The 12,368-nt window shown below is 40.8% G+C and overlaps 1 protein-coding gene across 3 annotated transcripts in view; it reads left to right on the top strand.

The window, feature by feature from the left end:
- The window catches only part of MCC (MCC regulator of Wnt signaling pathway), a 356,867-nt gene that overhangs the window by 117,507 nt on the left and 226,992 nt on the right, over positions 1–12,368 (top strand). The window contains exon 1 of one of the 3 annotated variants that reach the window (XM_048849773.2): positions 10,976–11,580. The exons of the other annotated variants lie outside the window; for them this stretch is intronic. Within the exon in view, the coding sequence (XP_048705730.1) occupies positions 11,524–11,580 (57 nt within the window). The 5' untranslated portion in view covers positions 10,976–11,523. Of the gene's footprint in view, positions 1–10,975; positions 11,581–12,368 lie in introns of those variants that run through there. 3 annotated transcript variants of the gene reach the window in all.

Below are 12,368 nucleotides of genomic sequence, written 5' to 3'. Positions count from 1 at the left end.
CAAAACAACATGTCCACGCTGCTGGGGAGGGGTGTGTGACTGCTCTTACGGTTTGCCTTTGCTTCCCTGTCAGTCATTCTTCTGTGGAGAAGCAAAGAAATCTGTGGGGGACATTAATTCTGCGTATGTGCAGTGGCGCAGAATTCCACCAGGAGTAACTGCCCCCTACATATTTGCAGCAGCCCCTGTTTACAAGGCCAGATTCTTCTGTTTAATCTCAGAGCACAAATTGTTTGCTCTACAACATTTGCAGTTGCTAATATTTAGCCTAGGTGAACCCTCATCCACTTAAATAAATTAATAAAACTTCATGCTGTGGTTGCCCTAGTATGGGTATTCCAGGAATAAAATGAAAAGTCGATGTTCTTATGGGAAGCTAGACTCTTAGAATGCTTTTCCAATCATAATGGAGCAGCCACCTTTGCTGCCCCTTCAAGTCCCCAGTTTTGTGCCTACCATCTTCCTCCTGGCCCAGGAGCACTGGACAGGGCTTCCATAGGAGCACTTCAGTACCATAGCTAAATTGGCCAGAGGGCTTCTGCTGTCCAGGGGCTGAGACTCCTGCTCCTCATGCTATCAGCCCTGGGTAATCAACTCCAAGAACTGAAGAATGCTTCCACTAGGCCCTGTGCCAACCCCATACTTATTTTTGATTATGTGTAGTTGTTAATGAATGACTGGTTGGCAACACTGCTGATTTTAAGAACAGTTTTGGTGTTAGTGCAGGAAAAGTGTCCTCTGCAGAGATGAGTGGTTCTGCACACACCTTTCTTTTTCTCTCAGTTTTGTGGAGAAACACTTCAGTGTAATTGCTTCATTTCAAACTACAAATTCACATTATGATTTCCACAGCAGGGACACTGATTATGATAACAGCCATATTGCAATGTATTGGTAAACTCCACTTTTCATCTTTGTAGGAAGCAAGCAAAATAAACTATTTGAATTTCAGAAAGGGCAATTTCTGTTCTATGTAGAGTTCATAATGTGATAAGAACCCTACCAATGTGCCTGAGTGAGGGCCGTGCCCTTAGGCTAAAACCTCAGCTCCAATTTCCTATCCTTTGCATTTTCTATTACTTTGCCTACTTGAAGCTATAATTTTAGGGAGGTGAGCAGGGGTTAAAGGACATTAGAAATGCTTGGAGCAGAGAGATTCAAAGAGATGTTAAGTGCTTTTTATTAGTTGAATCTGATTTTTACATGAAAACTGTGCAAGTGAGAGAGAAATTACGTGTGTTTTAACAGCACCCATAAGTGTCCTAGGTGCTTTCTGATACAGGTGACAGGTCTTTGCCCCAGGAACCTAGAAACTTATCTTGGACGTAATTCAATAGGATGGGGCAACCAGCCAGTAGGGAGGGGTAGAGGAGCAGCACTTGCATTATGCAGTTACTCTGTGAGGCTACTATACAGCATGATAGAGTAAAACAAGTATTTTTAAAAGGTTTTTTGGGATGAGAGAAGGGAAACAAATGAATAAGCAGTAGATTTATTCAGCAAGGTTCTTGTAGGCCTTGTGGAAGAAATGGTTCTTGAGGTGGGGCTTAAAAAGAGAAGATAGTAGCTTTGCAGTCAAGCTCAAGAAAGGCATTCCATGCTTAGGGAGTAGCATAAAAATAAGTGCAGACAAGGTTGTAGGAGAAGTGGATAAACAGGATATCAAAGATGGCATCACTGGTGCAGCAGAGTACACAGTGAAAGGGATAAATGTAAAATGAGACTGTCAGATAAGTAGTATGGGATAGAGTTAAGTGGACCTTGAAGATGATGACAATAGGCTTGAACTTGATGCACTGGAAAAAGATAAACCAGTGGAGGAATTCAAAGAGGGGGAAGGTAATGTGGTTAGATTAGTGGTCAAGGAAGATCATCTGCATTTTGTGTTGACTAAAGGGGTTATGTGGGTCTCAGTGAGTGTCTCTACACAGCAATTAAACACCTGCAGCTGGCCTGGGTCAGCTGACTGAGGCTTGTGGAGCTTGTGCTGCAGGGCTGTAAAATTGCTGTGTAGGCTTTTGGGCTCAGGCTGGAGCCTGAGCTCTGGGACCCTGCAAGGGGAGAGGGTCCCAGAGCCTGGGCTCCAGCCCAAACATTTGCACAGCAGTTTTTAGCCCTGCGAGCCCAAGTCAGTTGACCTGGCTAGCTGTGGCCATGCTGCGTGTTGGATGTGAAGGATTGTGGCCATGCTGCGTGTCTTTTATTCCAGTGTAGACCTAACAGTGAGCCCAGAGAGGAAGTTACATTAATCAGAATGAGATACAGTAATGTCCTGGATGCTCATTGGAGCCAGAAAGAGATGAAAAAAAGAATAGATCTTACAGATGTGTAGAAATTGTGTAAATGTGTAGGGAGATGGGGTGGAAATCAAAAATTACCCTTCCTTTACAGGTCTGGGTGAATAACTAGTGGTATGTACACCAGTGAAAGAGAATAGAAGAGTGAAGGGGGTTTCAGGAGGAAGATTAGAAGATCACTTACAGCCATTTGAAATTTGTGAAATGTTCGGAAGAGGTGATATTGCAGAGAGAGAGGCTGAAATACGTTGATTGGATGGAGGAGTGATTGTTCAGGAGTCAAAAAGGTAAATTTGTGAGTTGCTGGCATAGAGATTGTAGTTGAACCTGTATAAGCAGATAAGATCATCCACTGAGAATGGGAGGGAGAGGACTAGGACAGAGCCCTGAGGGATCCATGAGGAAAGTGCAAATGGGGAGTGGGACTTGTCAAGAGAGATACTGGAAGAATGGCAAGAGAAGGAGGAGGAGGAGACCCAGAGCAGGACAGTGTTGTAAAAGCCATGGAAAGGCAAGATATCAAGCAGGATCAGCAGTCCTGAAAGCAGGGGAGAGGTCCCAGGAGGGTTCTGTTCTATTCCGATTAACATACAATGCCTATCACCAAGCACCTAAGTACAAGGGTGAAGGGAAGAAGGAAAATGGGGTGGTAATTGGATGGGGTTGAGGAATGTCTCTTTGAGACAGGGGAGGGGACCACAGCATGCTTACTTTGTGAGGGAAAGGAGTTAGAGGTGAGGGAAGAGGTGAGAGTCAGAGTAAGGGATGTCAGGTAGCAGGATGGAATGGGGAAGAGGGGTAGATCAGGCAAGAAAACCCAGTGTCAGTGACAGGGAGAAGAAGGAGAGAGTGTTGGGGTGGGGGAAGATGGCTATCATGGCAGATCTCATTGCTCTATTCTTTGAAGAAGCTGGCATGGTATTGTGCAAAGAGAGAGAGGAAGATGCAAATGGAGAGGGCTTTGGAGAGAATTGAAGGTTGTAAACAAACAGGTGTTGTGGACATGGGATTCTAGTTAGGTGGGAAAGTAGAGATATTTGGCAAGGAATTTAGCAGAAGTGAAGGAGGTGAGGACCAAATTTTAGTTGAATAAGTGTGCATGACCTCAGAACTATCTCCAGAGCATGGGAACTGGTGCAGTGCCATTTGAGATTGGAAGCTAATAATTGGGGGCTACTCTGAACTGAGACAAAAGAATGTAAAAGAGCAAGTGGGGGGAGGAATTGACAACTCAGCTAAGGAGAGGGTGGAGAGAGTAGGGAAGAGCAGCAGAAGAGTAATGAATGTGAAGGATTGTAGTCCACAGAATGGCCAGGTTTATGGATAGAGGCAAGTAGCTGATGATGAGGTGGTTGTCAGAGAAAGGGAACTTAAAAATTACTACAATCTTTCTCTGCTTTCTTCAGACAGGTCCATAACTGAGTAACAGGCCTCTGTGTGGGTTTCCTGGTGCCTTGTTTGTCATTTTGCCTGTTTCTGAGGTATTGTGGGGTCAAGGGGAATCACTGTGAATGCATGATAGTGGTAGATGAAAAGACAGACAACTAGGGCTGCTGGTTTTGACAGATTAGTGCGTGGCTTGGTGACATGAAATGTTGGAGGATAATTAAAGGGATCAAATGTGAACTGCAAAGAAGATTGGTCTGGTCAAGGACATGACATCTTAAGTGGATTTAGTATTTGGAGAGGGGCGAAGGGGTGAGTAACTGTGATTGAAGTGCTGTTTGGAAATCCCATTCCTCTAGATATACTATCCGTTTTAGACTAATCAAGATAGTGTACTGGAAGGGATAGAAAAGTGAAGTTGACATGTTTTTCAAATCGAGTACTTCATTTTTTCAGGGCAGGGTTACTTTCAATTGTTACAGCTGAGCTGGACATTCTTCTCTTGACACGAGTGGGTAACCTTCAGTATTATCGATGGGAATCATTTCCATCAAGAAGAGCAGACCATCCTTTCTAGCCACCACCTTTAAATCAGAGTGCATTAGTGCTATTGAATAAGGAACTGTCTGGAAATTTTATCCAAGTATTGTATTGAATTCCCACTTCCAAACTGCATGTTAAGCTTCAGAGTACTAGTATTCTGTCCTGGGAAATACAAACCACTGATATTAGGATACCTATATATTTTGTGCTGAAGTGAAAACAAGAATCTGCCCTCATAATATTGCATAGTGTTCAGGATGAACTAAAGTTTACAATAAATTAAAGGGGTAATCTGTTTGTGCTTGTGACTGTGAAGGGTGCAGCCTTAATTGCAGTAATTATGTGAGAATTACCATGATAAAATATTTAGGAAATTTCAGTAGTGACATTTAGGAAGTTAACTAGAGAGAACAAACGGGGGGACAGATAGCTCAGTGGTTTGAGCATTGGCTTGCTAAACCCAGGATTGTGAGTTCAATCCTTGAGGGGGCCATTTAGGGATCTGGGGCAAAAAAAAATTGGGTATTGTGCCTGCTTTGAGCAGGGGGTTGGACTAGATGATCTCCTGAGGTCCCTTCCAACTCTGATAGTCTATGAGTCCAAAAAAAACCCCCATTTCACACATGTTGAAGTTGTGATGGGCAATCATTCATGTTCCATATAGAGTGGAATCACTTGCCTAACATCCTTTTTTTGACTTGTATACTTTATGTGTATATTTATATTTAAGAAATAGCTGCTTTTGCTCTGCAGTTTTCACTCTGCAGTTGACAAAACAAGAATGATGGAAAAACTCTTCGTGTGTGATAGCTGGGTCATGCTCTCTCCAGTAATGGTTAGAAAGTGGAAGACTGTATTCCCTGAGGGATATTGTGAGTGGGAGGCCTTGTAAAATCACTGTAGCACTAAAAATTTCTATATTTTAGAGCAATTTCAAAAGCAAAAGGTAGTATATGAGGAAGTTGTATCCCATCCAAAGAGAATGCTAGTACCCAAACTGACATAATGGATCTGACTCTCCAGAGACAACAAAAAGGTAGCATCTGCAGTAACTGTTTGTGTGGCAGGATTAAGGGACACCATAACATCCGGATAACTCTCAATTTTTCTTTACTGTAGGTAAGTAAATGTATTGTCTTTTTAAATCTATAAATAAATGGGATAGAGTGGTCACCAGATTATTAAATTAAGAGTGAGCAGAGCTCAGCTAATAGTGGTTACTAGATAACACACTACCCTACTAGTTTTGAAATTATCACAGGAAGACTGTCAGTGAAACTACACTTGTCTACAAGCAGTATGCAACCTCAGTAGTTGGTAAGGGTTATAAAAAGCACTCACTGATGGGAATGCATTATGTATATGAAGTAGCTCACCCTGGTGTCTTCGGTTTGGTAGAATATATTTTTCATTGTCTGTTTCCTTTCTCCGTCAGCTTCAATGACAGTGAATCATGTCCAGTTTATTATTATTTATTCGTATTATGGTAGTAACTACAGGCCTCCACTGAGATAAGGGCCCCGCTGAGCGAGGCAGTGTACAAACACATATTAAGATTGTTTACACTAGGAGCTAGGCTGTGATTCCCAGCTCGCATTAGGCTTGCTCACCTTAGACATACTCACACTAGCTTTCCTTGAGCTAGCATGCTAAAAATAGTAGGACTGCCGTGGTAGCATGGGCAGCAGTCACGAGCTAGTTGTGCTAAGTACGTACCCAAAGGGTTTGGGGGGGTTTACTCAGCACAGCTAGGCTGCCCATGCCACCGTTACCATGGCTACACAATTTTTAGCATGCTAGAGCTCTTCAAGCTAGTGATGGTACGTCTTACATGAGGAATCACCCCTAGCTCTAATGTAGACATACATCTTAAGAGAAAGTCCCTACACCAAAGAACTTATAGTCTAAATAGAGAAGACAGACAAAGGCTGAGAGAAGGGGAGCATTACTATCCCTGGTTTACAGATGAGGAACAGAGACAGTAAGTGAATGGCCTGTGGTCATGCAGGAAGACTGTGGCAAAGCCAGAAATTGAACCCTGATGTGTAAGTCTCATTGCAGTTCTTTAACCACATCTTCTGAAAAATTTTACTGTTCTTGCCCTTGAAAGCTGCCTGTGGCACAAGACATGGTAATGCACCTAATCTATCAACTAGCATTTATAAAAAGAAAAGGAGTTCTTGTGGCACCTTAGAGACTAACCAATTTATTTGAGCATAAGCTTTCGTGAGCTACAGCTCACTTCATCGGATGCATACTGTGGAAAGTATAGGAGATCTTTTTATACACACAAAGCATGAAAAAATGGGTGTTTACCACTACAAAAGGTTTTCTCTCCCCTCACCCCACTCTCCTGCTGGTAATAGCTTATCTAAAGTGATCACTCTCCTTACAATGTGTATGATAATCAAGGTGGGCCATTTCCAGCACAAATCCAGATTTTAACAAGAACGTCGGGGGGAGGGGGGGGAGGTAGGAAAAAAACAGGGGAAATAGTTACCTTGCATAATGACTTAGCCATTCCCAGTCTCTATTCAAGCCAAGTTTTTTTGTTGTAATATCGCAACTTTCATGTCTGTAATCGCATGACCAGAGAGATTGAAGTGTTCTCCGACTGGTTTATGAATGTTATAATTCTTGACATCTGATTTGTGTCCATTTATTCTTTTACGTAGAGACTGTCCAGTTTGACCAATGTACATGGCAAAGGGGCATGGTGGGGGGGAGAAAATCTGGATTTGTGCTGGAAATGGCCCAACTTGATTATCACACACATTGTAAGGAGAGTGATCACTTTAGATAAGCTATTACCAGCAGGAGAGTGGGGTGGGGGGAGAGAAAACCTTTTGTAGTGGTAAACACCCATTTTTTCATGCTTTGTGTGTATGAAAAGATCTTCTATACTTTCCACAGTATGCATCCGATGAAGTGAGCTGTAGCTCACGAAAGCTTATGCTCAAATAAATTGGTTAGTCTGTAAGGTGCCACAAGTACCCCTTTTCTTTTTGCGAATACAGACTAACACGGCTGTTACTCTAGCATTTATAAGGTTCTTATCACTATGGTACTATACCTGACCACTATATATGGATTTATAAACAGTGACGCTGCCTGGATGTATTCAGTTAGATCTGTCTAGGTTTTGAATTTTGTGATGTAATATGATTTCATTGGTCTGACAGATAGCCCCAAGAACTGGTCGACTTCATAAAAATTTAAAAGAGCAGCCATTTTAAAGTCTTTTAAAAAGTTCTTAATTTATTCAAAAATTTCAGAACATGTTCTAGTTGTCAATTAGACTTAGCTTTAAAAATGTAATATGGTAATGATTTTATTTTTGCAAAAGAGAACAAAACTAACTGTAGCTGTTAGTCTTTTCATCATCTCTTCTAAGCAAAATACCTCAGACCTGGGACTAGAACCCTGGTTTTACAGCTGCAACAACAAAGGCCTCTAGCACCTGAGCTGAAAGGAGAGGTCTGTTATCTGCTTACGTATACAGATTGATCCTTTCTGTTTTCTCTGAACTGTAACTAGCCAGTAGAGGACAACATGCTTACACCAACAAATGAAAGCCTATGACAAAAATAAATCCCTTTGGCGTTGGTTAGTGAGCACTGGATTTGGCCCATAACTCCCATTGACATCAATGCAAGCTGTATTGGACACCAAGCTATTCACAACAAAAATCCAGCAATACATACGCTTAGTTACAACGTATTCATTATATCTTCCAATTTACCAGTGCATAGGTCTTCAAGGATGTTTAGCCAATGTGTAAAGTTGGAAAGGGAAGTAACAAGCTGATTTTTAATTCAGGGTACTTTTAATGCATTTTAACTCAAAAACATTTTCAAACAACTTCTTCACACTTTGCAGAAACATTCTCCTTTGCCATTACTAAATCTAGTAATTTCCAAATGAAAACAATTTTCCATAATAGAGACCAGACTAGAGTTTTATAACTCACGCTGATGCTAACAGAAGACCCCAATCCTTCAAGGATTTATACATCCACTTAGCTTTACATACTGCAAGAAGTCAATAGGACTACTCACAGTGTATAAAGCAAAGCAGGTGCATTAATCTTTGCAGAATTGGGACTAAACTAAGCTGCTCCCCATAATATACTTAATGAAAGACCCTTTAAAAATGCTAAATGCCTTTCAATGCTGAGTGTGAGGTGTCAGCACTTATTCTCTGTTCAGGCTTCTCTGTTTTAGTTCATAGTTTATGTAACCCTATATCACCCATTTGCAGTGTTCCAGCATTAGTAGTGAGAGTCATCTGGGATTAATGTAAATATAACATTCCCTCAGGGTTTAGAGTTTCACTCTGCATCCATTTTTAACATTTAGTTTTACACAGTCTTTGGCTGCGCCTCCTGATATTCCTTAGCATGTCTGAATGTATTTGAATTCCATTTTTTACTTTTCCACTGGTGACTCCTTATTTTCTTCCATAGTGTTACTAACAAATCTAGAAAGTGGCAGAAGAATAAGGGTATAAGTGTAGAGTCACTTAAAATGTCTCAAAAACAGAGTCCATCTCAAATGCATCGCACCCTCATATTTAGAGCTGAAGTTTCTTTTTTAGATTGTAGGATCATGTGCTCCTGTGTCAGCCACTGGCTAGCCAGCAAGTAGTTCAAAAAGACTGTTGACCTTAGGAGGGCAATACAGAATTATTTTAGGACCTTTATCCCTTTCTCTTTCAGTTGGGTTGTGTAAGGGTATTGTACTGTAAAGATAATGTGCTGTAACCCCATGTGAAATGGGCGTGCCTGAGGATAAATTTAGGTCTTCACTCTGGAGTCTATCCCTTTTGCAGAGTAAAGTCACTCTTGACTTCTATTTGGAGAGGTTAATTTAGGAAGAGTAGAATATTCTTAATTTTCTTTGTCAGCGATGGTGGATTTTTAAACAAAAAATAACTCAAGGTTTACAAGTTTCAGAGTAGCAGCAGTTAATCTGTATCCGCAAAAAGAAAAGGAGGACTTGTGGCACCTTAGAGACTAACCAATTTATTTGAGCATAAGCTTTCATGAGCTACAGCTCACTTCACCGGATGCATTGTATCAAAACATTTTATGGTAATTCACCATCAGGTGTCTCTTTCACAGGAGAAAACATGGGTAGCCCCATTATAGTGTGCAGGAAATTAATGTGTTTAATGACTCTACATATGAAGATAAGAGCATATATTCCTCAACACTGGGACTCCCAACCTGTAAGGCACCTCGGACTTTACAGAGAGGTGGGGCACGCCCATCTTTCTGGCTGCTTCTGGAGACCTGCTGAGCCAAGGCCACTGGGCATGTACTCTGGTCCTATTTTCTTAGGCAGCTGTACTCAATGCTGTTCCCGGCCCTATGCACAGCAGCGTTCTACCAGCAGAGAGCAGCACAGTACGTTGCCAGCAGCTGGGGGAAGGTGAACGAGAACACGCGTTGGGGACAAAGGAGATAAACAGGCAAGAATATAAGAGAACACTGAGGGAGGTGAAGGTGAGAAAGGGAAGGTAACACAAAAATAAGAGAATTGGGTGCAGAAAACGGAGTGAAAAATAGAGGGGATGTATGCTGGACAGGGAAGAAACTAGGTAAAGAAAACAAACAGTTGATGCTAGAAAGCAAAATCAGGAAGGAAAAGAAATGATGGAAAATGTATTCAGGGTGGGGAAAAAGACAATGTACTTAACAGTGAGACTGCAGCATCCACACCTGCTAGGTCTTGGCATGAAGGGGAAATGGGGAGGGACTGATACTCAGATCCTGGTCTATTAAAGCAGGATGTGCTCCAACCCAAAAGGTTTAATTGCTATTATTTTGATAATCTCTTTTCCTCTATGGTCTTAATAGACTTTATTGTGATTCAGAGGAATTATCGTTATATCTGATGATGATTATTGATCCCGTAATTAATATAGGTGAGGAAAACATACTATTCAGAGGGTCTTTTTCAGAATGCTACTGTGGCAAGCACTGTTCCCTGTGTAAATGGATTTGCCAAGGTGTGAAGTTGTGCCGTTTGTCCTGATTTGATTTTTGCTCTTTATAAAAATCAACTCTTCCCAGGATTTGATATTTTAGACATATGGTGTATTCATTAAACAAAGTGATCAGATACACTTCAGTCACAGGATAAGGGACTCCAAGCTTCTAACTTCACCAGTATAACCAAGCAATGTAAAGCACTATACATTTTGGCTGAGTGGAGTATCTATAGCAGGCAAGGACTGAGGGGAAAAGGTTGTCACTAAATCTTCTGTTGTATGTTTTGTTGAAATCAGCACATTCTTTATAAGAACCTATATTCTTAGGAATTTCCTGGGCTACTAGTTAGATGCTAAATTCAAATGATTGATTTTTTTTATTCATCTAATAATACCTGCCCTAAATTTTGTAAGATTTTAATGTACCATGTAAAATTCCTGGTTTTCAAATATAGCTTTAGGTTCACTTCAATTTTCTGAAATCATAAAAAGAAACTCGTATAATTGCATATGGAAATAGGGGGAAATAAGAATCTAGCTACATAGCTATGGAGGTAACTTTTACAGTTGTATGCTTACCTTGTAGTTTTGGTTGCAGTAATCAGTAATTAGCGTACAGAAAGCTGGAAAGATGCCTGCAATTCCAAAATGAACTCTGTGTAGCTCTCTCCTTCCCCCTCCCTTTCTCCTTTGGCACCGCCCCTTCCTTGCATCCTTTAGCTAGAAGCAAGACAGCTGTGTTTGATCATAAACCACTTACAACTCCAGGCTTAGTGGACGGGGAAACTTTAGCGTGAAGTACAGCATCAGTTTGTCTCGGCTTTTTTTCCTCTTCTAAGACCTTAACAGTACTTTGATTGTGTTCTCACTGTGAATTCATCTGAAGCTCACCAAATAGGTGCCAGGATATTAAACTCCTCTGGGAGATGCCCTCAAATCTAGCTGGGGAAAAGGCAGTGTAAAACTAGAGGCAGAACTGAAACATAGATTTCACATGGACTTGGGCAGTTTTAGTATCCAGGAGATCACTACTAACTGTCTGCATTCTCTGTGACTCTGCGCTCTGCAGCTTTAATGAGTCTCTTGCAGAAATGGATTGTTTGTGAAATGAAAACCAATTTGGCTCCTTTAGAAGACCGTGCATCGTTAATTTAGGTTCTATAAATGTTAAGTGAAAATGGCTGTCTAGAGCAAAATGTGCAAGACAGAAAAATCTTGGAGAAGAAGGGAGTGTTGAATCTATTGAGCAAAGCTTGGAAGCATTAAAATCTGTAGAAATAGCCAAGCCCTGAAAAGTCTAATCATGAATTCTGGAGTTGCTATGAAATATGGAAATGACTCCTCTGCGGAGCTGAGCGAGGTAAGCAGTTTCAATATCCTTGGGTTTTTTATTTTTTTAATGCTTTTTGTGTTTTAAATATAGTATCAGTCCCTTTTTGGCTTTCAGTCTGCAGGCACTTCAATTAAAGATTAATAGAGTGTATTCTTGTTCTGACTTGCAGTGTTAGTCAGGAAATGACCTGAACTTGCTTCAGTCAGAAATAAGTGGTAAAAGGCAAACGGTTGTAACTTTGCAGAGACCTTTTTTTTTTTTTTAATGTCGTCCTGCAGCAAGGATTCCCCCACCTTCCCAAGTGCTGCATTTATACACAGCATTCCTCTTTGAAGTAGGTAAAATACACAGCGATCCCAATTGAGATTAAGCAGATGGTTACTAATTTGGAGTGGAGGGTGGAAAGCAAACAGTATTATTAAGCCAACAATTTTGGTAGAATCACATGATGTATTTGATTATGTTCAGCAAAGGTAATGCTGTTTCTTCAGATTAGACTAATATTATTTTAGTTGGGGGAAGGGAGAGGAAATAAGCCACTGGGACTTTTACTTCTTGCAGCATAGGGTGAAAAACTGTTGTATTCATTACTTACTGTTGTAGGTGTGTCTGTTCTTTTATGCTCTGACAGCATTATGTTTTTTAAGCAGATTTGAAATTAAAGCCACATCAAGTATTATGCAAATATTTAAACAGTTGTTCTAAGATGCATATTTTTACGGTTATTGAAATGCCTTGGGCATATCATTTGGGTAGCTTTGATTGGACTGAAAATTGCTGATATTGGTCACAACATACAGCCCAGAGCATCTTAT

The sequence above is a fragment of the Caretta caretta genome, chromosome 5, assembly GCF_965140235.1.
Source record: "Caretta caretta isolate rCarCar2 chromosome 5, rCarCar1.hap1, whole genome shotgun sequence".
Taxonomy (NCBI): domain Eukaryota; kingdom Metazoa; phylum Chordata; order Testudines; family Cheloniidae; genus Caretta; species Caretta caretta.
This window is presented reverse-complemented; position numbering and strand designations above follow the sequence as displayed.